The following is a 26,800-nucleotide window of genomic DNA, read 5'->3' as shown; positions in this document are numbered from 1 at the left end:
TATATATATAAGTTCAAAACACACCTGGTCACAAGTGTGCCGCACTGACCTTGTCCTCAGTCGAGGTCCTCAGCATCATCCCCGTTTCGTCCCTTCAACCTCGATACGGTCAGCAAAGGTGGGCCAGCAGGGGCACATACACATCCACATGCAGCAACTACACCTGGATGCATACATACCCCCACCCCCAGCCAGTGTGAACAACAACAACAACAACAACATCAACAACACCTCCATATCCCAACAAAACACACCAGATCATTCATACACACACATACACACCCATACACACACATACATACAGAACACCAACCAAACAACCACCTACACTTACATCATACACCATTCAACACACAAAAACACACACTCAGGCAAAAATTAATTCATGCAAAAACACACACCCTCACCCACTCACTCATATACACAAAATAAGAAGTAATAATAGTAACAAAAAAAAACACACACACACACAACCAACCTACACCGTTCGACGTGCCTCCATAAACTTCCTCCATATCCAAAATGAGCCTTTCAAGGCAACCTGGGCCACCTTGTCACACCTCCTTCTTTCTGTCCCACCCACTCCCAGCCTAGCAAGAAATGCAGAAAAGGAATTGCCAATATACCCTCTACACCCCACCTTAAATGGCTGACACACATATATATATATATATATATATATATATATATATATATATATATATATATATATATATATATATATATATATATATATATATATACTGAAACGCAAAAGAAACTTACCACCTTTGAAACCTTTAAAATATCAACAATAACACTGCATGTAGTAAATGTGTGAACTTATGTGTGGACAATAGTGTCCTCACTGTCAGACAAAACGGTCACGGATGGTCACTTGAACCTTCAATGGTCACTTCATAGCACAGCTGTTGAACAGCCGTTTTGACTGTCAGTGATTAGCCAAGGGGTACGGGATGATTTTAATGAGCTGCACGTGATGTCTTGATATTGGCTTTTAAAAGGCCAGTGCAAAATGGGCATTTCAATCAACATGCCACGATTGTCAAGGGATCAACGGCAGCGTGCCCTGGGCATGCTGCAAGGCGGACTGAGCTACCGTGAGGTGGCACGTCGCCTTGGCTGTTCACACCAGACGATATCGGCCTTGACTCATCACTGAAACAGAACCTTGACTCATCGCTGAAAGCGACCTCGTTGCACTGCGCCAAAGTCCACCGCTGATGCTGCTGGCACCATCTCTGTCGGTTGCGGCGATGGGCAGCCGTCATCACGGGGCCTCTGTATGGTCTTCTGGCAGTCAGACCATAGTCATGCAGTCGTCTTCGTGCAGTATCATTGGAGATCCGTGGGTTTGCACGCCCCAGAGTTTCTGCCGCAGTGCGGGATGCTGGACGGAATCGATCCCGCAGGTGATTTCGGACCATCTGCCTGTCCTGCCTTGCAGTGGTGACTCTTGGCCTCCCTGATCGAGGTCTGTCATCTGCAGAGTTGTGGAGGGTGTCTCTGTCCACCAGGGCCGATATCGTCCCCCCCTGGCAGCCAGTGGTATCTGGAAATTGGAGCTCATCGGCACCTTTGGACATCCTTTCTTTTCTGGGCATTATCTCAGGCACCTTTTGAGCTAGGAAGCTGATATTTGGACATGACAATGACCAAGTGATTTGGCTGTAAAAGCTATTTTTGATTTATTGATTAATCAATTATTCGATTACTTCATTTATTTGATTAGTTTTAAAAAGTTACAGATTTGGATAAAACACTGGTGGTCTAGGTATGCTATTAGCCAATTGATTAAGAAATTAAATTTTTTTATGATTAACGATATATTTATTTTAATTTAACAATTAAACAATCAATTAGTGTACACTTCTCCCTCCCAATACCGTCTTTATGCGCTGCATGGCGGTATTGCCGTGTGCCGAAGGTGCCCTGCCCCTGGCCACATTAGAGAATGTTGTTTTTTTATTTGGCATGAGGGCGGTGTGCTTTGAATGTATCTGTACTTGTTGTACACCACTCCTTTCCTATATGCCATCTCCAGGCGCTACATAACGTTATTGCCGGGCACCGAAGGGGGCTCGGCAGTGACGCACGCTGAAAGGGAGTACTCAGTTTTCACTGGTTGTTTTCTTGTTTTCTTGTTTTCTTGTTTGTTTGTCCGGGCGATATCTCAGCCATACTTTGAGCTAGGAAGCTGAAATTTCGGCACAATAGTGAGCAAGTACTTTGTCAAAAACTGTATTTTTGTTTTTTGATTAATCAATTAATTGATGAGTTATTTAATTATTAGCGATTAATTAAGTACTTATACATTTACTTTTTCTTCTGACCATTATCTCAGGCACCTTTTGAGTTAGGAAGCTGATATTTGGACATGCCAATGACCAAGTTATTTGGCTGCAAAGGCCATTTTTGATTTATTGATTAATCAATTACTCGATTAATTATTTAATTATTTGATCAATGACTATTTTTATTTTTTATTTTTTAGTTACAGATTCGGATGAAATGGTGGTGGTTTATGTGTTCTATTACCACCTACAAGGACCACCTACAACACTACAAAGATGCCCTCTCCCACGCCCGCTCCGCCTACTACTCTCAAATTATCCACTCTGGCTCCAGAAACCCAAAAGCACTCTTCTCGACAATAAACAAACTCCTCCGCCCCCTGGACACCACCACCCAGTCATTCACAGTAGACAACTGCATCTCCTTCCTTTCTTTCTTCCAACGCAAAATTGACAACATCTACAACAGCTTGACCACCGCCGCACCCGCTCCCCCTCCAACCACCTGCCCCCCCTTATCCTGCCTTCCCCTGTCTCAATTCTCCCCGGTCTCCCCTACTGACCTCTCTCAACTCCTCATAGGAATGAAAACTGCCACCTGCACTCTTGACCCCATCCCCTCCAGCTTTGTCAAGGCCTCCCTCCCTGCTCTCTCTCCACTTATCATTGCAACAATAAACTCCTCCCTTTCTACAGGCATCGTCCCACCATCCCTCAAAATTGCTGCTGTTACCCCCATTCTAAAAAAACCTGGTCTAAACCCTGACACCCTAAACAACTTCAGACCCATCTCCAACCTACCCTTTCTGTCGAAAGTTTTGGAACGCGCTGTAGCCACTCAACTCAAACATCACCTCTCTGCCAATAACCTGTATGAAACATTCCAATCCGGATTCCGCTCCAACCACAGTACTGAAACTGCTCTCCTCAAAATCACCAACGACCTTCTCCTCTCCTCTGACGCTGGCAACCTCAACATTCTCGTCCTCCTCGACCTCAGCGCCGCCTTTGACACCATCGATCACACCATCCTCCTCACCCGACTTGAATCCGCCTTTAACGTTACTGGCACTGCCCTCTCTTGGATTAAATCATACCTCTCTGACAGACGCCAGTTCATCTCCATCAATAACTGCAAATCCCCCACTGCTCCCCTCCCCCAAGGTGTCCCCCAAGGTTCAGTTCTTGGCCCCCTCCTCTTCATCCTTTACCTGTCCCCCCTCGGTCACTTAATCCGCCGTCATGGTCTCCAATTCCACTGCTTCGCCGATGATATCCAGCTTTTCATCTCCACCAAGTCCGTCTCCACCGACACCCACTCTATCCTGACAAACTGCATCTCTGAAATAAAATCCTGGCTTCAAATCAACTTCCTCAAACTTAACTGTGATAAATCTGAAATAATCATCATTGGCCCAAAAACGCTCACAAAATCCACCCATAACTTTGCCCTCAACATCGACGGTATCCCAGTATCCACCTCCCCTCTCATCCGGAATCTTGGCGTCATCTTTGACCAAACCCTTTCCTTCGACAAATACACTAAACAGATCACAAAGTCAGCCTTCTTTCACCTGAAAAACATCGCCCGTCTCCGCTCATCCCTCTCCTCCACGGCTGCAGAAACCCTCATCCACGCCTTCATCACCTCCCGTCTGGACTACTGCAATAGCCTCCTCTATGGTTCACCCTCAACAATCACCAATAAACTCCAATACATTCAGAACTCCGCTGCCCGTCTACTCACCCATTCCCGGACCCGTGACCACATCACCCCCGTCCTTTACAAGCTTCACTGGCTCCCCATCTCCCAGAGAATCCAGTACAAAATCCTCCTCTTGACCTACAAAGCCCTCCATAACCTGGCCCCATCCTACCTGGCTGACCTCCTCTCCAGACACACTCCCACCCGCAACCTCCGCTCTGCTAGTACCAACCTCCTGACCCCCCCCATCCGGACCAAATTCAGATCCTGGGGGGCAGGGCCTTCTCCATCGCTGCTCCCACCCTCTGGAACTCACTACCTCACACCATCAGAGACTCCTCCTCACTCACCACATTCAAAACATCACTCAAGACCCACCTGTTCAGCACTGCATTCAACATTCAACCCACAGCATTTAACCCCTGACTATCACTTCTCCTTCTCCCTCCTTTTGCTTTAAATATTTCCCTATTGATTCTTGTCTTTTTGCAATTGTTGTTTTCATGTTTTGTTATGCATTATGTTTTGCACTCTGTCAAAGTGCCTTTGGGCTTCATGAAAAGCGCTATACAAAATAAATGAATTATTATTATTATTATTAGCGAATTGATTTATTATTTTATTATTATTATTTATTTATTTTCATTATTTATTATTTATTTATTTTCTTTCTCATCTGGGCAATATCTCAGGCACCTTTTGAGCTAGGAAGCTGATATTTGGACATGACAGTGACCAAGTGATGTGGCTATAAAGGATATTTTTGATTTATTGATTAATCAGTTAATGTCTTAATCGATTCATTATTTATTGAATAATCAATTAATTTTTTTTTATTTTTTATTAATGCCTTATTTAATTAAATTTCTAAAAGATACATCTTTGTATGAAGCACTAGTGGTTTAGTTATGCTATTAGCCAATTGATTAAGAAAATATTTTATGATAATCTTTTCTTGATTTTAATTATGCAATTAATCAATCAATTATTGTACACCTCTCCCTCCAAATACAGCCTCTATGAGCTGCACGGCGGTATTGCCAGACGCCTGAGGCGCCCCGGCAATGCCGAGCTGGAGGATATTTAATTATTTGGCATGGGGGCGGTGTACTTTGAATGTGTCTGTACTTGTCTTGGTTCGTATTTTATTGACATCGTGTGGAAAGATGACTAATGGATTGCTTATTCTGATTGATGAAGTCAAACATTATGCTTTACCTTATCCCACTCGTTGTACAAAACGCTCCCACTTAGCTTTTCATGTAATTTCCATCTTTATATCCACGAGCCTTTAGCATGCTCATCTTCCCTTTTCATGAGCCTGGGCACATCTATACAACAACAGGCATTTTAAGGCCATTTTCCCAGCTAGAGCAGGGGTTGGCCTTGTGGGCCCCATGACAATCTTCCTGGGCCTGGGCACATCTATGATTTACTTTTTTTTATGTTGACTTTTATTTATTTTTTATTTTTTATTTTTGAAACGTAACCTGCAGTGAATTGTAACAGTTACCATCTCTTCCAATAACGTCAATAATCACGGATGCAAATTTGGCTCCCTTGTCACTGAATGATCAAATTGATATCAAAACCTTCATGGTGGGTTCGTAAGTTAAACTCCCCTTTGTTACTTGAATCTTCAACAAATCTGGACTACTACAACACCTAGGTTTTCCTCGGCCAGGTCTGTGTTTTTGTCATTTTGTGGCCTGCACATCCTTTTGTTTGAAGATGCATTTCCATTGTGTTTAAAAAGAAATCTTACTGTTTAATGTAAAACAGTTTTCAACCAGCTTTAATCTTTGCCTTGTAGGTTTGCAAACTTGTACTTTTTACTCGTGGTGGTCCTCAACTGGGTGCCGTTTATTGAAGCATTCAACAAAGAGATCACATTCCTACCTCTGCTTGGCGTGCTGCTCACAATCGCCATCAAGGATGGTATCGAGGATTATCGAAGGCACTGTATGGACAAGAACATTAACCACAAGCAGGTCACTACCTATTGCAGGTTTGTCTTTCCTTTGCACGATCGTCATTTCACACTTTTGTCCTCTCATTCAATTAGGCTTTGCCATGACGAAGAGCATATCACACATGAGTCTCGCTGTACGAGGCTCACTAGTCACCCAGCCAAAGATGCACGCTAGAGAGGGTCTGAATGTAGTGCCTCATCTAGTGCTATGTAGCCTAAAGGTACGTGCACTCGCCCTCAAGCCTGAGTTTGAATCCTGGCCCAATCGGTGTGCTGTCCCTTGGATGGACGTTAAACTGGGCTTCCTGTCTGCCAGAATTTGTTTGTGGATGTTTAAGATCCCACGGTATCGTTTTGCGAAGAGTAGGCGAGCTATTGACAGCACGCTAGAACAATTTCAAATTTTTACTCTAACCTACAGGATGCATATTTCAATTTGTATTTACATAAGCAGCACAGATGCACCCCCAGGAAATTATACCACTCGCAGCCATGCACTGCATGTAAGTAGCGCTATACATGTTAGGGGTCATTAGGATATTGGTTTACACAGCCTGTTCATCCCAAGGATGGCAAGAGGGAATGTCATACAAGATGGCAAGCAGGGAGGTATTGCGAGGTCCTAAACTTCCTAACGGTGCCATACAATCACATTCTGGTGCAACGAAGAGTCAGAATTAATGGAAACGAGTCCTTAACTGACATAGACTAAGAATAACTAGCAAGATGTCCTATAGTTGTCTACGTGAGATGCGGTGGACCTGGATGCGACATTTAATGGGGGAAATAGGGGGAGGTCGGGTCTACAGAGTGTTGTTTACAGAAAATGGGACTAGGGAATGGGGGATTGGGGATAGTTGGGAAGTATTGAGGAAATAGGGGAATATTTACAAGCGGATATGGATGGATGTAAATCCCATATCCGCAACTATATATATATATATATATATATATATATATATATATATATATATATATATATATATATATATATATATATTTAACAATATATATATATATATTGTTACGGATCTCGGGGGTCGGCGCTCCCCTTATCAAGGGGGGGTTAATCCCCTTGTCTTTTTAGCTGGCCGTCCCGAGTCCTGGGGGTTATAACGTCCTTTCGGCGCAGCGTTAGATAGGGTTTGTTAGGCCTTGGGGTTCACTACTACCTAAGTACCAACGCCGGGCGGAAACAAGGGAATAACTCCCGCTCGAACCACGGATATGTTGGAAAATGCCGAGCGGTTAGCAATCCGCGATCTGAGCTGTTAACAATGAGACTAAACCCGATTCTGAGCGGTTCCTAATCGTGCCACAGGTACTCAATTGAGAAAAGACGAAAGCGAAGGGATTAAGACAGAAACCAGAAAGAACAGGTGAATTTATTTCAAACAAAAAGAGGAAAGGAAAGAATGTACAAGAAAGGAAGAAGAAGAAGCAGGACACAGGGCAGTCTTATTCTATACCCCAGACAAACATACACACACGGGGATTGTAGCTGGTAGAGGGTCCGGTGATGGGGTCCAGGCTCCAGGTGAGGCTCCAGTGCAGGCTCCGGTTCAGCGGGCGAAATCCCGGCAGGCAGCTCGGCGTATCTTGGAAACGCGACCGGACCTTACATATAGCGGGGGGGGGGGGGGGGGGGGGGAGGCTGGTGTCCCGTACGTGTGCGCTCCTGGACATGTCCGTTAATAAGTGCGTCTCCAACCAAACTCGTGCGCATTTCCCAATCGGACTCGTATAAGCGCGTCTCCAACCCGAGTCCTTTTTACCGCCAACCTTCCACTCGAGTGCTGCCATATCTCTCTCTCAAAGGGCTTTGCGTTCGCGCTTATATAACGCGCCACACGATCACTACGCGGGCCTCAAGGCCACGCCTGTCGGTGATGTTACATCAGCCCTGGTTGGCTGGTGAGGGCTTACCGGCCACGCCTTTGACGGCTGGTTGACAGGCCACACCTTCTGCTTGGCGTTCCGCCCCCTTTATTCCTCGGGCCTGACTGCATGGTTTATGGCGGCGCTTGAGCGAACGCTAAGGCACCGACTGTAGGGGCGCGTAATGGCGGAGCTTGGAGAGGGAGGTCGCAAAATGAACGGAATGGGCCTAATCTTATTTGATTGACGCAACGCAGATTCAACTATTGGAAACACGGCCTTATCTAAAACACATAATAATGAAATAACTAAAGTCCTATGGTGGCCTACGTGTTGCTTGTGGACTAACTATGGGGTGCAACCTTTAACCTTTTAATAATGGGATATTTACAAGTAATTATTTACAAGTGAGGGTTCTAAAACCACAACACTGCACCCCCCCCCCCCCCCCTTTTCCAGGCTTGTCCCGAGCCGAAACAAAAGGGCTATCTTTTAACTTAATGTGACACTTAGGTGGAGTTACCCTCTACTTTTAACCTCACCCTGAGTGTGACAGTTTTAACACTAAATATGTCCCACCTGCTGCGTTGCATCCTATCTAACCGACTCACCCCCACAATTAACCGAAAATACGGAATTATTCTCAAACTACACATTTAGCCGTTGGGGAACATTATTTACAGTACACTAATTATTTACACTACAACCCAGGACCTATCTTTTGTGGGAAAAGAAAAGATGGTTTTGATAAGGGGAAAATGCCATTGCCATGCACTGCACCGATACACCATACCCATATGCACCAATAAAATGCACCAAAATAAAAAAACTGCACCAAAAGCACCAGAAATGCACAGTCATCACATTTCAAAATAATAAATGATGACGTCTTCTTCTTCCCTTCTCTGCTGGGCCGATGTTTCTAGCTGTCTTCTTGCTTGATGTTGTTTTAATTAAAAGGGCACACACCGCGTCCGCTTTTTATTATTTGTATGGCCAGCAGGGCCAACTCAGGTGGTCCACCAGCATGGCATCGATGCCACATAAAACAGTGGTCCGCAAGCCAGATACCGCTGGCAACAATGGTCGGTCCCAGCAGAGGTGCCAGGCCACATAACGTGTGGTCCATAAGTGGTGCAAGGCCACAGAATGTGGAAGTTCACTTGGAAGTTGTGGGTTACTATGCGTAAATAAAGGTGAAAAAGTTTGATTTAATGCATTTTAATTCCAGGCTATAAATCAACAAAAAGTGAAAATTTTGAAAGGGGATGTCGACTGTATATGATGTATGTGTATGTGCGTGTGCGTGTGTGCATTTGTGCATGTGCACCGATTAAGTATATGGCTCTATTGCCAGTGTCACGGTTGTGCTTGTTAATTATTGTTTCATTAAATAGCTACTAATTCCTCATTTTATTGAAGTTGAACCTTCTTTACTGAGATGAAGTGGTGCCAGCAGCTCCTCCTCTTGTCTTCCATGCAGAGTAAACCTCTAGTGTTGTATAATAATAATTATGTTGAAAGGTTATTGCATAATGCTCTTGCTCAGCATTTGTTTTTCGCAGATACTTCACTCATTGGTGTGTTGTGGGTGAGAATTTGTGGGGAGTGCCTACAACTGTTTCGGGTTGTAATTGATTGGCATCCTTTGATGCTGTTGATATACGTTTGATTGATCGCAATTAAACGTGCCCTCTGGCAAGAAAATTTGTAGACTGCAATACGTCTGAGATTATAATGTAATATAATGATGGTTTCTCGTTTCAGCAAAATATTTTGATCATTCATTTTTTTGTTTTTTTTTTACACTTGGTTGAACACTAGTGCAAAGGGGAGGTTTTGTGAGCAGTTCTGGAAGGACCTGAAGGTGGGAGATTTGGTGCTGTTAAGACAAGATGAGGTGGTGCCTGCGGACCTGCTCCTGCTTGCGTCATCCACGCAGCACAACGTATGCATGCTCAACACTTCCTCGCTGGATGGAGAGAACAACGCTAAACTGCGCCACGCAGCACAAGCAAGCGATACCGCAGTAAGTCACCAAGCTCGTGGTTTCTTCCCTATAGTCTTAATTTTTCATTTTTTGTGCAATTTGACCTTTCACAGGTTTCATGGGTCACCTTTCACATTTGACGTAAAGATGCACAGCAGATCCCTATGAGGGTAGCCAGTGTGTACCTTTCTTTGAGCTGTCTAGCCTGGGTTTGAATCCGAACACAGTGAGAAACCTATGATCCTGGCATTTCACCAGCAGGGTGAGGCTTCAAGGTGTGCGCAGTCCCTCAGCAGGACGTTAAGCCAGATGACTAGTTGGTGAGCGTTAGGTCATGCAATACTGACATCTGTTGACATCTGCCAGGACTGGTTGGTGATGGAAGTTAAAGTTCCTTAAAGATTCCACGCTTAGTCATTCACAAAGTGTAAGCAGGTTCTCGCTGGCACCGCAAACAAATTTCTAATGCCTGTCCAAAATAACTGGACTCAAAAATCAGTCTGGCCATCTTGTTTATGAAAGATCAAAATTTCCCCAAGGCTGTCATTTCCTCTGTGCTCTGTCCCCAAATATTCCTCCAGGTCGCACAAGATCTGCCAGCAACCCTCTTCTGGTGAAACTGCCAAAATCAAGACTCTCTATTCACCTTCCCTCTTTCATTCCTCTTTTCTCCCGCCTCTGGAACAAACTCCCTCACTCCCTTCAATCTCACTCCTCCCTCCAGGTCTTTAAAACAGCTGTTCACCACCATCTCTTATCTTCCCCCATTCAAAACCTTGATCTTTTCTACCCCCGTTAATTCACCCCAGAGCCACTTTTTTGAAATTCCGAATTCTTTCCTGGAAGTCCTAGCAGTGTCCATGTGTTTTATACCTCTCCTACCCACCCCCACCCCCCATTCCCGTGTCTCCTCCCCCCCAAGCCCTCTCCCTCCCACAGATCTCCTGATGTCCCTGCTCTCAAATGTTGTACTTGTGTGCCTCCCTCTCTCTCCCCAGCTTGTCTCCCGCTCCCTTTATCTTATGTTTTATGTGTCAGTTTGTCTTTTTGTGATTAATGTTAGCTCTTACACGAGCCTCGATCTTGTATACACAAAAAAGAAAAAGAAAAAAGTAGGCCGACCGCATAAGAAAATGGGATTAATTGTGGCCGTCAAAAAGTCCTCCTATCATCTACTATATCAGAGAGATGTCTGTCTGCGTGTGTGTGTCGCCATTTTTCTCACAGATGGCTCAACGGATCTTCGTCAAACTTTCAGAGGTTCAACAGCGAGTGCCTGGGAGTGTTTTGGGCCAAAAAAAAAGACTTTGAAAAAAAAAAAGTTCGTTTTTTTGGAGTTAAAAAAAGAAATCGCTCGATAATGCCCAAGCCTTTTAAAATTAATGACAGTTATACACAAGTACACATTCGCATAAATAAATACAAAACAATCACCAGACATTTGAATACAAATAAATCAAACAATTCCAGAAGTGTATGAAGTTGGGAGTACGGCTTCTTCTTCTTCTTGATCGGCATCACCCACCAGCATATATATGAACCCTCTTCCTCTCCTGCTTCCTCCTCCTCTCCACCCTCCCCTCCCCTCCTCCCCACTCCCCCCCTTCCCCCTCCCCCTTCCCCCCTCCTCTTTTCCCTCCTCCCTCCCCCTCCCCCCTCCCTCCCCCTCCCCCATCCCTCCTCCTTCCCCCCTCCCTCCCCCTTCCCCCTCTACTCCCCCTTCTCCCCCTCACCTCTCCCTGCCCCCTTCCTCCCTCCTCCCCCTTCCTCCCTCCCCCCTCCCTCCCCCGCTACCCCCCGCCCACCCCCTTCCCCCCATCCACCGCCTCCCCCCCCCCTCCCCCGCCCGGCAACGCCGGGTATTTCTGCTAGTTGATGAATAAAGCAATGTGGTTCTCTCTCGAGTACAAACCACAGGTGTTTGAGATTTAAAGATTTTGACCACAATGCAGTATAGCGCATACATTGGGAATGAGGGGGGTGCTGCAACATGAAGGATTAGAGTAAATGGCAGCAGTTGAAGCACTTCCTGCTTAATGCGGCTTCCCCTGGTAATTGCAGAATGTAACTAATCCGTCCATCTCGCAGGGTGCCCAATGAGTTTGGGGCTCTAATTAAAAAAGGCATGGGAATGTGGATGTGCTCTGTTATTCCATGTTGGGGAGCACACTATATTATGATCCTTGAAGATGCCTTCTTCAGCATTTATTACGATGACGTTGTTGTAATATTGCATGGAAAAGAACGAAAAGAATGGCTGCTGTTTTGCTTTTTTATCTTGGGGTGGGGGAGGGAGGTAACGGGAACAAGCATTTCCTTATTGCAAGGTGGCAGGTACTGTATATATACTAGCTGAATGCACTGTATGTTAGACAAAAAGCTTGTCTGCTTGAGTTTGCTATTACATGCATGTGTGAATGCTTTCATTATTTCCTGCAGACATATTGGTTCGATGTTTCTGATCATTGTTCACAGGACTGCAGCACTTTTGAACCCGAGAACTTCTCGAGCTTTGTGGAATGTGAAAGGCCAAACCCTGACATCATGACATTCAAAGGGATTTTGTAAGTCGATTCAATGCCATATTTGATCAACATAATTGGCGATTTTTATTTTAAAATCCTTAATCTGTCAAAGATGTTGCAGACAGGTCGGTGGTCTCTCTGTATGCTACCACCTCCTTTCTCATCTTGCACCCTCTGCTCTTTTCGTGCTTTGTAACGTTCCACCCCCCCCCCCCCCTCCTCCTACAAGTTTCTGCAGGGTGCACGTGGTCCACCATCAACCCCCTTCTGGTGAAATTACCAAAATACAGTCACTGTTAACCTCTACTTAGTTGTACCTCTTTTTTGCCTGCCTGTGGAACCATCTTCTACATTCCCTTCATTCTCATGCATCCCTCCAGGTTTTCAAGACAGATATTCACCTCCATCTCAGATCACCCCCACACCCCCCCTCCCCCCCTGTGTGTCACACACATACATATATATATATGTGTGTGTGTGTGTGTGTGTGTGTGTGTGTGTGTGTGTGTGTGTGTGTGTGTGTGTGTGTGTGTGTGTGTGTGTGTGTGTGTATACATATATATATATATATATATATATATATATATATATATATATATATATATATATATATATATATATACAGTGCATTCAGAAAGTATTCAGACCCCTTCACTTTTTTCACATTTTGTTATGTTTCAGCCTTATGCTGAAATCGTTTAAATTCATTTTTCCCCTCATCAATCTGCACTCAATACCCCATAATGACAAAGAGAAAACAGGATTTTAGAAAGTTTTGCAAATTTATTCAAAAGAAAAAACTGAAATATCACATTTACAAAAGTATTCAGACCCTTTGCTATGACACTTGAAATTTAGCTCAGGTGCCTCCCATTTCTCTTGATCATCTTTGAGATGTTTCTACACCTTGATTGGAGTCCACCTGTGGTAAATTCAATTGATTGGACATGATTTGAAAAGGCACACACCTGTCTATATAAGGTCTCACAGCTGACAATGCATATCAGAGCAAAAACCAAGCCATGAGGTCGAAGGAACTGCCTGCAGAGCTCAGAGACAGGATTGTGTCGAGGCACAGATCTGGGGAAGCCTACAGGCACAGATACAAAAAATTATCTGCTGCATTGAAGGTTCCCAAGAGCACAGTGGCCTCCATAATTCTTAAATGGAAGAAGTTTGGAACAACCAGGACTCTTCCTAGAGCTGGCCGCCCGGCCAAACTGAGCCATCGGGGGAGAAGGGCCTTGGTAAGAGAGGTGACCAAGAACCCGAATGGGGCCTAGCTGATGCGTGTGATGTGCTGCCATACGGGACAAATGGATGATCACCTCGTCTGACACACAGGGGAATTAGCTTAGTCCCTAGTCTACCTATCACCGGATCATCCTCATATGATCACAGTTACACACTTAATCCGACATTCGGGCTAGACAGGTCCTCTACTTATTTACATCGAGATTGTTCTAGCTACGCACGACAACCGGAGCATGATACCTATACAGATCTACCTAAATCTATATATGCCCTACCCACCGCCATAACAATATATATATATATATGTGTGTGTGTGTCTGTGTGAATAAGAGAGAGACAGAATTGTGAGGAGCACAAATGAAAAAACGAGATGTGTGTGTAACACACAATTGGAATGGACCTTGGGTTTTATTCCTGAGTGTTGTGTTTTTACTCGGCCACTGAGGGTGCACGGAGGTTATGTTTCAACACTTTGTTTGTGTATGAGCAGGATATCTGAGAGGGTTATGGACGGATTCTGATGAGCCATCCATAACTATGAAGATTCGAATCTGGATCTGGATCAGAGAATTTTTGTCAGTGACTCTTCACCATTGAGTGATAGTGCCAAAAACTATATATAGCATGATATTTCAAAAGGTTGTGGACGACTTATGACAAACTTGGTGGATGAGTGGGATGGCAACAAGAACAAGCCAATTCGATTTTGGTTCAGGTCCGGATCCAGATTTGGCGTATCAATGGGATACAAAACATAAACTGTTCAGCTTGATGGAGCTATGCGCTCTACCGAGTGCCGTTCTAGTTTGTACAACTACTGTTTGGTACTACTGAATAATCGTGTGATCGTGATGCCTGATTTTTGGTTGGTATGCAACTGCCCCATTTATTCTTTTTCTTGTCCCGCATATACTTGCTCATTAATCCTTAGTTTCCTGCATGCTTTTGATCAGTACAAAACACTGATATGGAAAAACAAACACCCAGCTTATTTGCATTTTCGGCACTTTTCAAAGGTAATACATCAGGAGGAACTTGACTCCCATTTTTGTGTAAGGGATAAATAGAGTGTAACTCGCATGCTCCTATTATGCAAAGTGCAAATTATTGTGAGGTTTTTAAGAATTTTTTTTTAATCTTTACTTTTTATTGCAATTTTATTTTACTTCGTAGGAAAACAAATCCCTATTATTTTGAAATGACCAAACATACCAGTGATACCCAATAATGAGTCCAAAATTTGCATTTGAACCAGACTCGGTGGCATCATGTTTGGAGCATCTGCTCTGAGTCTGGGAGGTCAGCAGTTCAACTCTGACCACAGCCAAGTCATAACAAACACTTTAAAAATGGTACATGTTGCTTCATAATTTGATGCTCAGCATTTAAAGGATATAGTATGGACAAATCGTGTCGGTTGGTATCCATTAGGAGTACGAAATTCCTCTTTAATCGCCCCATTGAGTGCGAATAGAGAAGTGACGTCCTAAATATGGTGTCGCTGGTACCTCTTTTTTTGCTCTGATGAAGGGTTAACACCCTAAATATCAGCTGCTTGCTTCTCAGCACAGTTGGCATTCCTTTGCTGATGACCACTTTCCACTCCTCCACCAGTTATAAATCCCAGCACGCCTCCTTCCTGTACCTTGCTGCCGATCACCTTTCAACTGTTGCCTCAAAAAATCACCATCTCAATCTCCTCCAATGGGGCTCCAACAATGTTCTCTCCTCTAATCGGTCCAGGAATCAAACCCTTTTGTATCCAGCAACATCAGCACAGCCACCCCTCCTCTTCCTTTGTTCAGCTCTAAACTCAAGCAGTCCTATTTTAATATGCCCCGTGTCGCAATCTCCAACAATTTCTCCTGGCATCCTCATCCGCAATATTGCCAAATCTGCCCCCAAGAAACTTGGTTTCCTCTTCGTTGCTCGCAAATACATCAACTCACACCAGCTTCTCACCGTCAGTAAATACAAAGTTAGACCGATGATGGAATACTGCCCCCATGTCTGGGGTGGCGCTCCTCTGCCAGTCATCGGTGTTTTCCTCCTTACATGTTCAAGCCAAGGCTGGCCGACTGATTGACGATCCTTCTTTGTATTGCCATATCCAACCTTTGGCTTACAGTCAAGCAGACTTTTCCATGTGCTTTGAAGGGGAATCCTGGTGGGTTACTAATTTCCTCTTCTAATGTGTGTCTGCAAGCTGAGGCTGGTAGCTGCTTGGGCCTGTATAGGATGGCCTGGAATGTTTAAACTTCTATCGTGAAATGAATGGGTCTTGTGAATGAGTCCAAACATCACTATGAACGAAGTCATTGACGAAAGACTTCAATAACTTGTACTCGCCGCTCGTTTAGTGTCCGTTAATAGTAATACAATGGCACAAAAAGCACAAAAATTCCTAGCTCAGCGCGCATTGGTCAACAAAGATCATGTGTGCTCATCCTGAGCATGTGAATGGTCAACAACCCGAACATGCATAGTTGTACTTTAAAAAAAAATGCTTGTTATAACCATTTCACATTTGCAAGACATGCTCCAGATGTGAAAGGAAGTATATCAATGATCAAAGATAGATATTGAGTGAATAGTTGAGCAGTGTAATGAAAAAGGAATAACTTCCTAGTGTAGCAGGAGTGCCTTGGCCTTTGTCTAAAACGTGCATAAACCTTTTTGGGCCAATGGACGTGCCTGCCTGAATGTGTTCTACTCACTTCAGGTGTGGGAATCGGTGGTGTAGAGGTGAGTGAGGTCAAAGTAGGTATTTTATATATCTGAATCACTGTTGGTGTAAGCAATCTTTAGGCTGTCCAGGCTCACAGTATCAAGCCACCCATTGATGTCAAGGAAGGAGTACTTGTCCTTTCTGCTAATCATTCAATGTGGTCCCCGATACTGGGTTGAAGTGGAGTTCTGACAGTCGTCACAAAGGAAGGTGTGTATACGTGACAAAATGTCCTTGTGAACTTGTGCAGCACCACGTTGTAACCTAGTATGAGTTGGATGTAAGTCATTTTCGTCTGAACCTTGTCAACATAGCTGCTGGGTTTGTGTTTGACGCCACAAACTCCTCCGGGAGACGAATGGTGGTCCCAAACGCCAGCTTATCAGCACTGCAAGTCAAATCCTCCTTCACCGAAGCATGTATGCCTAATAGTACTAGGGCTGAGCTTCTATCCAGTGTTCATGCTAAGGTTTGTATGTAAGGCATCATCGACTGAGTTGTGTTTCCCACCGATGTGTCACAGATATGTGGTAAACTGGGAGATGTAGTCCCAAATGAATGCCGAAAATGATGAATGGTGAGTTAGACAGCTATCAATTCTCGACCGAAGGTGCTGTACCTTGTTTCTGCTAGCTGATACAGTTTCAAAAATAATGTGTTGGGTTACAACTGGTCATCCACATGTTGATGAAGTACTTTTCTTGATGCAACATCTGATGCATCAACCATCAGGCACGTGGGTGAATCTGTCTTGGGATGTGATAGAAAAGTAGGTTGCATTAAAGTAGACCACTTGATGAAAAGCTTTGAAGGGAACGTCCTGGTGATTTCATCCATTGTTCTACACGTCTGCAGATCGACACCAGTCTTCACCAGTAACACTAGTTCTTCGTTCTGATGTGCGTGTTAGCCCTGTTTACTCACGTACTGCCAAACTTGCTTCCATTTCTGGTGAAGAAGAATGTACCATGGAGATACAAAATGAAGAACATACCAGTGGACATAGGACAACATTAATGTTTTAATGACAACAGCATTAATGACAACAACCACTCTTTAATGCCATTCCGAAAATTTGTCCAATTAATTTAAAGCAAACAAAACTGAAAATCAAATTTCTGATAATCAATGGAATGAAACCAGTTATTGAAGCAAAACGACAAAAAACAGCTGTTCCATCGATTGTTCCGTGTCCTTCTCTCATTACATATCAAATTTACGAGTGGTGCTTGGAGGGATAATACTTTTCTACTGTGTGCCAGAGTCCAGAGACACCAGCAGAGGATTGGGCTGGACCACAGAAATCTGCTGCTGCGAGGCTGCACCATCGTTAACACAGAGAGTGTCCTCGGACTTGTCATCTATGCAGGTATAATGATTGACTGAGTCTCCCAAGATTGAGTTGACCAGGCCGCTGCTTTTGTTGTCATAAGTCAAAATGCCCTAAAGTGTGTTACCATAAATAAAGCGTTGAAATCCAATGAAAGGATATTGTCAAATTTCATTATGGAATCCTTAAGTTGCAAGAATGCCGATGTACGTAGCAACACAGAAATTAAATTAATTTGTTCTGAATATCATGGAGAAAGTATTGATGAATGAAGACACGGATTCTGATAAAGATAGCTTCCACATATAAGTTTTGTGACCAGTAATTCTAAAGATTGGAATGACTAGCAATAAGGATGTTCATGTATTGATTGGAGCTGTCATCACCGATCTCAGGGCTTGAAACGAAGGCGTATTTGAACGTCAGCACCACAAAAACCAAGCAGAGCCGACTTGAGAATGCCCTCAACGTGCTGGTCACCTACTGTATCCTCATGCTCTTCGCCATGTGCCTTTTCACTGCAATTGGTATTTGATGGGGAAAGATGCAACAGCCAATGCCAATAATTCCAACCCCATCACAGTGTCCTTCAGACCCTACCCCTTGTATGTGTGCCCCTCTTCAGCATCCCTCCACTTCATGTCCTCTCTTTCTACATCCCACCTCCTCCACCATCTCGGTTTCCCCCTCACTCACACCTCACAGTGCTGATTTCATTTGTCACCATGCAACCTGGCTGGGTGTTCGTACCTCTCACCAGTGATGGCATTTCAGAAAAAGACTTCTGTGACTCCATGGGACTGACTTGATCCATTAACTTTCCCACCCTGATTTCTCCCAATGGCAAATCCTCCCTTCTGGACTTGGTGATGACAAACTTCCCTGCAAATGACTCCTGCTCTTCCTCTGCTTCAATTGTATCATCTGATGATATGCGTGTGAGAGTGCACATCTCTCTAGCTATTCTCAGAGAGCTGTCTCAGTGCTGGCGAGTCTGGCACTTCACTCGAGCAGATTGGCAGGGGCTGCAGCAGCCATCTCAGATCAGGACTGATTTCCTATATCTACCACCGCTGATATTAACTCACCCTGGGAATTCTTCCACACAAACCTGCTATCTCTTCATCACAGATCCATCCCATCTCGCCTTCAGTTATCCTAACCTTCTTCCCACCTATGGTACACTGGATCCTGTAGTGAGGTCGTTTCTTTGAAAAAACACTTCCCTTCGCTTCCTGGAAAGCAAATCCAACTGAAGGCAATCTGAGATCATTCCATAAAGCCACAACAACAATGTATCCACTCTCAGGAGAGCCAGAAAACAACATCTGTCCAATCTCGATTGAAGTTTCAAACTTGTCTCACTCTTCTAAAACCTGGCGGCACCATGGCAATTCTGTTTCTGGAGTATGCTCCTCCTCCATCCCTCCCCTCACTTCAAATGGTACAACAGCCGACTTCACACCTGAGAATGCCTCAATTCTGTGTTTGCTTCCAAATCTGGTATCTCCAACCTCCTCGCTCTTTATACCAACCCTACCCAGTCATAACAAACTGCTACTGGACTGTCTTTTGCAGTTAAGAAGGTGGATACGTTTTCGTTAACCCTCGACTCTGATTCGTACCCTAACTCTAACCCTAACCCTAACCCTAACAACTGGACCAGACTGCATCTGCTTACTTATCCTAAAAACCTGTTCTGCTGCTCTTATACATCCTATCTACTCTTTTCACCATACATCAATATAATTTGCCCCAAGTCATCTTCCATCTGCTTGGAAATCATCCAACATCGTTGCATTACATAAAAAGGTGCAAAACCTGATACCCTTAACTACAGACATAGCAGCATACTTCCAATTATCGGCAAGGTCATGCAATCCATAATCGCATTTCATCTGAAATCCTTCCTTTTCTCCAACAGCCTCATCTCGAGTCATCAATTCAGATTCAGACCAGGTCACTCCAACTTCGATATGCTGCTCCTACTCTCCCAACAATGCATGGAGGTCCTCAATGTCAGACTCTCCCAACAATGCATGGAGGTCCTCAATGTCAGACATGAGATCAGGGCCATCTCGCTGGACATATCTCAAGCTTTCGATACAATCTGGCATCCCGCATTGCTCTCCAAACTTTCTGCCTATGGCACACAAGGGAAAATCCACACATGGCTGACTGACTTCCTCTACTCTTGTAGCCAAGGAGTGGCTCTTAATGGAATCCTTCAATCTCCTCTCCCTGTTAAGGCTAGAGTGCAGTCCCATTCCTGATCTTCATCAATGATCTCTCTGACTCTTATCAAAATCCCCTTTATCTATTTTCTGATTACTCTACCCTCTGCTGTAACATCCCTCATCCTTCAGACAGACAAGCTACAGTCTCTTCCCCCTCTTCAGACCTTCACAAAATCACAAGCTGGTCAAACACTTGGAATATGCGTTTCAATCCTGCCAAATCCCACACTCTTACTCTCTCTTTCTCCAAAAGAACTGTCGGACAAACCCTCCTATCTACTTTCTTGGCAAACCTCTTGAGGAAGTTATCTGTCAATCAAACTCCTGGGTCTCATTATCAGCCATGATCTATCTTCGACAAACCACATTTCAAAGTTGGCCTCTAAAGCCTGTCCCTTCCAAAAGAGGCATCCTCCATCATACAAAGTCCTTCGTTGGCACACCTGAACACTTGTCCACCTGCAAGGCCTTCATCTGCACTTTTATGGAGTACTGCTCTCCCCTCATGGCTGGTGGCTCTGCCTCACACTTTGCTCAGCTTGATGCAGGGAAAACCAAGGTCTTCAATATCTCCCGCAATGAAGCTGAGTCTATGGGCCTATCACTTTGTTTTTTTCTTTTTTTTGTATACAAGATCGAGGCTCGTGAAAGAGCTAACATTAATCACACAAAAAATCAAACGGACACAAAAAACATAATAAGGGGAGCGGTAGACAAGATGGGGAGCAAGGGGGAAGCACATAAACACAACATTTGAGAACAGGGACTTTGGGAGATCTGTGGGAGGGAGAGGGCTTGAGGGAAGGAGGCGTGGGAAGGGGGGAAGTGGGGTGGGAGAGGTATAAAACACATGGACACTGCCAGAACTTCCAGGAAAGAAGTTGGTATTTAAGAAAAGTGGATCTGGGGTGAATTAACGGGGGTAGAAAAGATCAAGGTTTTGGAAGGGGGAAGATAAGAGATGGTGGTGAACAGCTGTTTTAAAGACCTGGAGGGAGGAGTGGGATTCAAGAGAGTGAGGGAGTTTGTTCCAGAGGTGGGAGTAAAGAGGTATGAAAGAGTGAAGGTGAGCAGAGAGCCTAGATTTTCGCAGTTTAACCATAAGAGGGTTGCTGGCAGATCTTGTGCGACCTGTAGGAATATTTGGGGGACAGAGCACAGCCAGAGCTGGGGGGGGCTAGGCCGGAGAGGAGTCGGTCGAAGACAGAAAGACCACCAACCTGCCTGCGGTGAGTGAGTGAAAGGCCCTCGGAGTTTGCTTCATCGCAGGAGATCGCATCTTTCCCATCGCAGACAGGTCTGTAGTCTGTCTTCTACCACCTCCATTCTGGTTTTGCACCCTCTGGGGTTTCTGCAGGGTGCACGGTCTGCCAGCACCCCCTTCTGGCGAAACTCCCAAAATCCCAAATCACTGTTCACCTCCACTCATTCGTTCTTTTTTCCCGCATGTGTAACCAACTTCCACATTCTCTTCAATGTCATTCTTCACTCCATGTCTTCAAGACAGCTTTTCACCATCTTTTTTTCACCAGCCCCCATCCAAAGCCATGATCTTTTCTTCCCCCATTAACCTCTCCCACCTCCCCACCCACCACAAGCCCACCCCCTTCCAAATTTCCAGCTTTTCCTTCCTGAGATCTTCCTTCTGGATCCGTCTTGTCCACCCCGTGCATCCTCCCCTACACCTCGTTTCTCCCCACATCCCTTATTTGTCCACGTCTCCCTCTATTTTATCCTTCAACCCTGCTGTTGGTATCCTCCCCACCCCCAATCTTCTTCATATTAATTTTGTTATTTTCCATCCTGATGCATTCAATGTTCCAGCTCTTCTATGAGCCTTGACTTTGTATACAAAAATAAAGATTAAATAACGCTTCGTATAATATTGTCTCCCAACTACCCTGTCCAAGTAACTATCTCAAAAATCACACTATTATTTTAAATTGGATTTGTGATCATTTGCATCAATTATTTTATGCTGCTTGAGCTGATCACACTTGTGATATTTTGGCTTTGTGTGGCCTGGCAATATTTCGCTTTTTCTGTGACTTGGTGTTGGACAGGAGAGGGCTTCTGGGTCTACACCTACAGAGGAGCCATATTTGACCTTCCAGATTGGCATGGGACCTGGTTGCCAGCACCGCTGGCTGGTGTTTGTACATTCCTGATCATGATAATCATTTTGCAGGTGAGTGTGGATCTTTTGCCTATAAAGCTTCCCAGATAAATTAATTTGCAATGACTACTTTATGTCGATTCCTGGTGAAACTACTGTTCGGGTTAAACTGATGTTTATAATTATTTCTCACTGGTTGAGTCTTAAGAGCCAAGAAAATTCACTGCTGAGCCACTTTTATTGCAAGTTGTATTTTTGTATTATCCTCCTCACAAATTCTGCTTCTTCTTCTTCATTCATATGCAGCACAAGGCTGTGGGGGAAGCATCATTGGTTGGGGGGGCGACTGTGCCACTAATGCAATTCCCTTTGCCGGTTAGGGCAGGAGTTTGTAATTTGTAACCTAGTTTTCGTTACAATGATTTATCTCAATCGTATTGTTTTTTTGCTGCTGTTGTTTTTCCTCAAGTTTGTTTTACGTTTATTTGAAGTTTGTGATTTAATAGCAATCTTCTTGTCTTCATCTCTATCTTCTCTAACCTTCCCGAACGAACCTTCTTATTGTCAGGTCATGGTACCAATCTCGCTATACATAACTATTGAGGCGATAAAACTGGGCCACGTGTACTTCATGCAGCAGGACATTGATCTTTATGACTGCCAACAAGATGTTCGCTTCCAGTGTCGATCACTCAACATTCCTGAAAGCTTGGGACAAGTGCAGTTTCTGTTCTCAGACAAAACTGGAACTTTAACTGAGAACTGCATGGAGTTCCGGTGCTTCGTGGTGGCTGGCCATGAGGTGTCGCATAGCACTACAAAGCAAGGATCTCATGGACTGCCGGTTAAACTTAAGGTGAGTTGTAATTTGGTCTATTCTTCCTTTTCATCGATGTCTCTTTCTTGTTACCGCTTGGTTATTGAATGGCAAAACAAGAAAATTGATAGATATACGAGTCATAACAAAGACATTATGGAAAAAGAAGGCATGTACACATGGCTTCTGTGAATGGAGTGATGAAGAAGCGAAATCGTAATATTTTAATTTTTGTATTTTTTTTTCCTGTACAAGATCGAGGCTCGTGTAAGAGCTAACATCAATCACAAAAAAGACAAATGGACACACAAAACATACAATAAAGGGAGCGGGAGACAAGATGGGGAGAGAGAGGGAAGCACACAAGTACAACAGCAGAGAACAGGGACATCGGAAGATCTGTGGGAGGGAGGGGGCTTGGGGGGAGGAGGCATGGGAAGGCGAGGGGGGGGGGGGGGGGGAGGTATAAAACACATGGACACTGATATAACTTCCAGGAAAGAAAGAATTCGGGATTTCCAAAAAAAAAGTGGATCTGGGGTGAATTAACGGGGGTGGAAATGTAATGAGACGAGAAACGATCAAATAATTTGTTTATAAACAGCAAGCAGGAGGAGGGAGGATTAGAAGGACGAAAGGTCGAATAGAAAGTGAAAAACATGGCAAGGATACTTTGCGTGCACAGCAATCTGTTGCAAGATGACACAACATGACAGCGTAGGTGTGGAGAGCCAGAGACACAGCGATTATTTGGGGGGAAGGAAAGGCGCTGATTATAACTCAGCGTGTGTGCGTGTGCTTGTTTCTTCCTAGTTTCCTCTCCTAACTTAAAAAGTTTTGAAAATGGATTATTCTGTTACAGTGGTGTTATGCAATCCATTTTCATTTATGCTCCAACGATTCACAACGTTCCTCGGTTTCTTGGCAGGAACCGTTACTGGCACCTGACCCTTGGGTGCTAAACTGTGTGCATAAAGCAGTTGATCAACTGAAGTTGATGCCGAATGTTTCGCTGGTGTCTCGGGAAATGGACATCTTGGATTTCTTCATCGCTCTGGCCATCTGCAACAGCGTAATGGTTGTGAGGTCAAAGAATCATCTGGGCCGGGTAACGCATCGGGCACAAGAGGCTGCATCGCACTGCTTGACCCTCGTGAAACGCGCACTCTGTTTGTGTCGACATGTTATTTCATTCATCACCATTTCGCATTACTTGTCTAATAATATATTTGGAAACTGATTATCATTATTTTTTTCATCACAGGAACTTCCAATTGTGAAGAGAAATTTTTCTTCCATGAAGGAGATGGAAGAAGAGGAGAACAGGGAAATTGAGGAGGGAAATAAAATGCTTTCTCTGGGTTTTTCAGATGTGCAAGGACACTCCAGCCCCGAGGTTCCAGAGTTGAATCTGGGTTCTAAAGGGCAGTTTTGGGATCCCTTTCATACAGAAGAACCTGGCCACAATCCTGGTCATTTAAATTATAGAAATAGGAGCTCCGGACCTACTTGCAAAGAGCCCAGTGTTTTGGCGGATGCTACTTTGGAGGACATTTCGGATAACTTTCAGATTGCACTAAGAAGGTACAAAGCAAGTGATCAATATCCTTATCAGGAGGTTGATAACAAAGGAAGAAAAAGTCGGTGTAATGAGAGACAGTGTGCATATGCTAGCTACAGCAATTTGAATGGAGGATTCGAACCAGATGAGCAAGAGATGGAGTCAGCAGGAAGGAAAGATGAACTGGAAGCAGAAGAAGGCATGAGGTATGAGGCACAGAGTACGGATGAGGTAGCGTTGGTAGCAGCTGCTCGTGCATACGGTGTTGTGCTCCTAGACCGAACTGTCCACCATTTGATGTTATCTTTACCTGGTGTTGGCCCATTAAAGTTTGACCTTCTACATGAACTTGCATTTGAGGTGGAGCGACGGATGATGTCCGTTGTTGTGAGACATCCGCTTACTGGACAAACCATGGTATATGCAAAGGGTGCGGACTCTGCTGTAATGAAGCTGCTGAAAATCCCAGGTGACTACATCTATTTCGATTTTGGATAACCACCATTTGTCTGGTATCAGTGGTATTACATGAATAAGCATGCCGTCCGGGTTTATAAAGTTTCATAGACTGGTAGGCAGTACGGTGCCAGTCACATTGTTGGAGCTGATACTCGAGATCCCCTGCCTTTTGTGTGGTATGAGGAATACATGAAGGCTAAATCTTGAACGGTTTTTGAAATATCCGCACACAAGCCAAGTTACTGAGATGGTTCCCGTGGCAACATAATTGGACAATCACACCCGTGATCTAATCAGATTGAGATAATGTCATAACCTTTCATTTATTACATCCTTCCATTTATTTGCCAAAAAATACACCACACAAACCAAGTCCTTGCGAGGGACTGTATTCTCTGATTGCTCTTTCTTTGTTTTTTTGTTTTCGGTGTCTGAATAGAAGTGCCGGATAATTTGAGGATTAGGACAACAACACAGCAACATCTCAACTCCTACGCTGAGAGAGGTTTACGGACTCTTTGTATTGCTAAGAAGGTGAGAAATACAACAACAACAACAACAACAACAGGCATTTTAAGGCCATTTTCCCTGCTTGAGTGGGGGTTAGCCTTGCGGGCCCCATGACAATCTTCTCCATTTTGCCCTATTTTCTGCATCTCCCCTTGTTAACCCCCTTGCCCGCATTTCTTTTTCCACCATCTTTAGCCAAGTCTTTCTCAGTCTTCCCCGTCCTCTACTTCCTTCTACATTCATTTCCATCACTCTTCTCAACCAGTCACTTTCATCCTTCCTCAACACATGACCAACAACCAAGCTTCAACGACACTCCCCTCCTCATCAGCACAACACTCAGTTCCCGAAACTTCTTCCATGCACATCTCACTCCATCAACCGTTGCCGAGTCTGATCCACCTTCTCCATTCAGAATGTCTCCGAGGTAGCAAAATGTTTTCACACCTTCCAGCTTCACGCCATCTCCAAGATCCAACTCAACATTTCCTCCATCTGCAGCTCCCTCTGTGCACACCTTACACTTGAATGTAGCTGCCACACTGGTTAATGAACCTCTCAGACCACTACATTTTTGATGAACCCACTCAGCGCACATTGTACATTGAATGGAGTTCACTCCGACACCCTTCCTGCACACAGCACACGGCCACTTCCCAGTTCTTTCTACCGCACCACATGCTTTACCACTTGCCATCACCTTCGTCTTTCTGATATTCACCTTCAGACCTTTTGTCTCCATACATTCCTTCCACTTGTTCATCTTCTCCTTCAGTCCATCCATACTCTCCCCAATCAACACCAGATCATCTGCATACAACAACTCTCACTGTAAACCCTCCTTTACGTTCCGAGCCAGCACCTCCATCGCAGCTACAAATAGTAGTGGACTTAGTACCGACCCCACCCACCCACTCCCACCCCACTCCCACTCACCTCACCTCCCCCTTCACCTCAAACTCACCACTGTTCCCGTCCTTCGTCCTTACAGCTGTGCGCGCTCTTTTGTACATTGCCATCACTGCTCTGATCAACCATTCCTCCACTCCTAACTTCCTCAATGCCCATGTCGCCACTTCGTGTGGAACCCTACCGAATGCTTTCTCCAGATCAACAAACCCAAGAAACAACGTCTTCCTCTTGTCCATGTACTTCTCCTGCAACTGCCTTACAATATAAAAAGCGCGTCTGTCGTTCCTCTTCCTGGCATAAATCCAAACTGCATTTCGTCCATCTTTATTGCATCTCTTTATTGTCGATCACGTCGATGTGAGAAATGCATAATTATATTTTGGATAAACTGAACATTTGGATTATTGAGTAAAACTTAAACTGCAGGAGCAATAAAATATGTAAGCCCTTTGTTAGTGGGAATGAAGGAGGGGAGAGATGGTGGAGGAAAGGATGGATGCGTGACCGGTAAC

At 44.4% G+C, this 26,800-nt stretch overlaps 1 protein-coding gene across 9 annotated transcripts in view; it reads left to right on the top strand.

Annotated features, from left to right (window-relative positions):
- Window positions 1-26,800, top strand: part of LOC137439697 (phospholipid-transporting ATPase VD) — a 136,651-nt gene that overhangs the window by 76,129 nt on the left and 33,722 nt on the right. For 8 of the 9 annotated variants that reach the window (XR_010986973.2, XM_078768420.1, XM_068135712.2 and 5 more), the window contains 10 exons: window positions 5,813-6,007; window positions 9,674-9,878; window positions 12,315-12,403; window positions 17,609-17,715; window positions 18,072-18,203; window positions 21,977-22,101; window positions 22,598-22,885; window positions 23,775-23,954; window positions 24,111-24,876; window positions 25,306-25,400. Coding sequence is in view for 8 of the 9 variants with exons in the window: in XM_078768420.1 (XP_078624546.1) it covers window positions 5,813-6,007; window positions 9,674-9,878; window positions 12,315-12,403; window positions 17,609-17,715; window positions 18,072-18,203; window positions 21,977-22,101; window positions 22,598-22,885; window positions 23,775-23,954; window positions 24,111-24,876; window positions 25,306-25,400 (2,182 nt within the window). In the remaining variant the exon portion in view is untranslated. The remainder of the gene's footprint in view (window positions 1-5,812; window positions 6,008-9,673; window positions 9,879-12,314; window positions 12,404-17,608; window positions 17,716-18,071; window positions 18,204-21,976; window positions 22,102-22,597; window positions 22,886-23,774; window positions 23,955-24,110; window positions 24,877-25,305; window positions 25,401-26,800) is intronic. The other variant, XM_068135709.2, reaches the window with a different exon arrangement.

The sequence above is a fragment of the Myxine glutinosa genome, chromosome 14, assembly GCF_964187855.1.
Source record: "Myxine glutinosa chromosome 14, kmMyxGlut1.1, whole genome shotgun sequence".
Classification (NCBI taxonomy): Eukaryota; Metazoa; Chordata; class Myxini; order Myxiniformes; family Myxinidae; genus Myxine; species Myxine glutinosa.
This window is presented reverse-complemented; position numbering and strand designations above follow the sequence as displayed.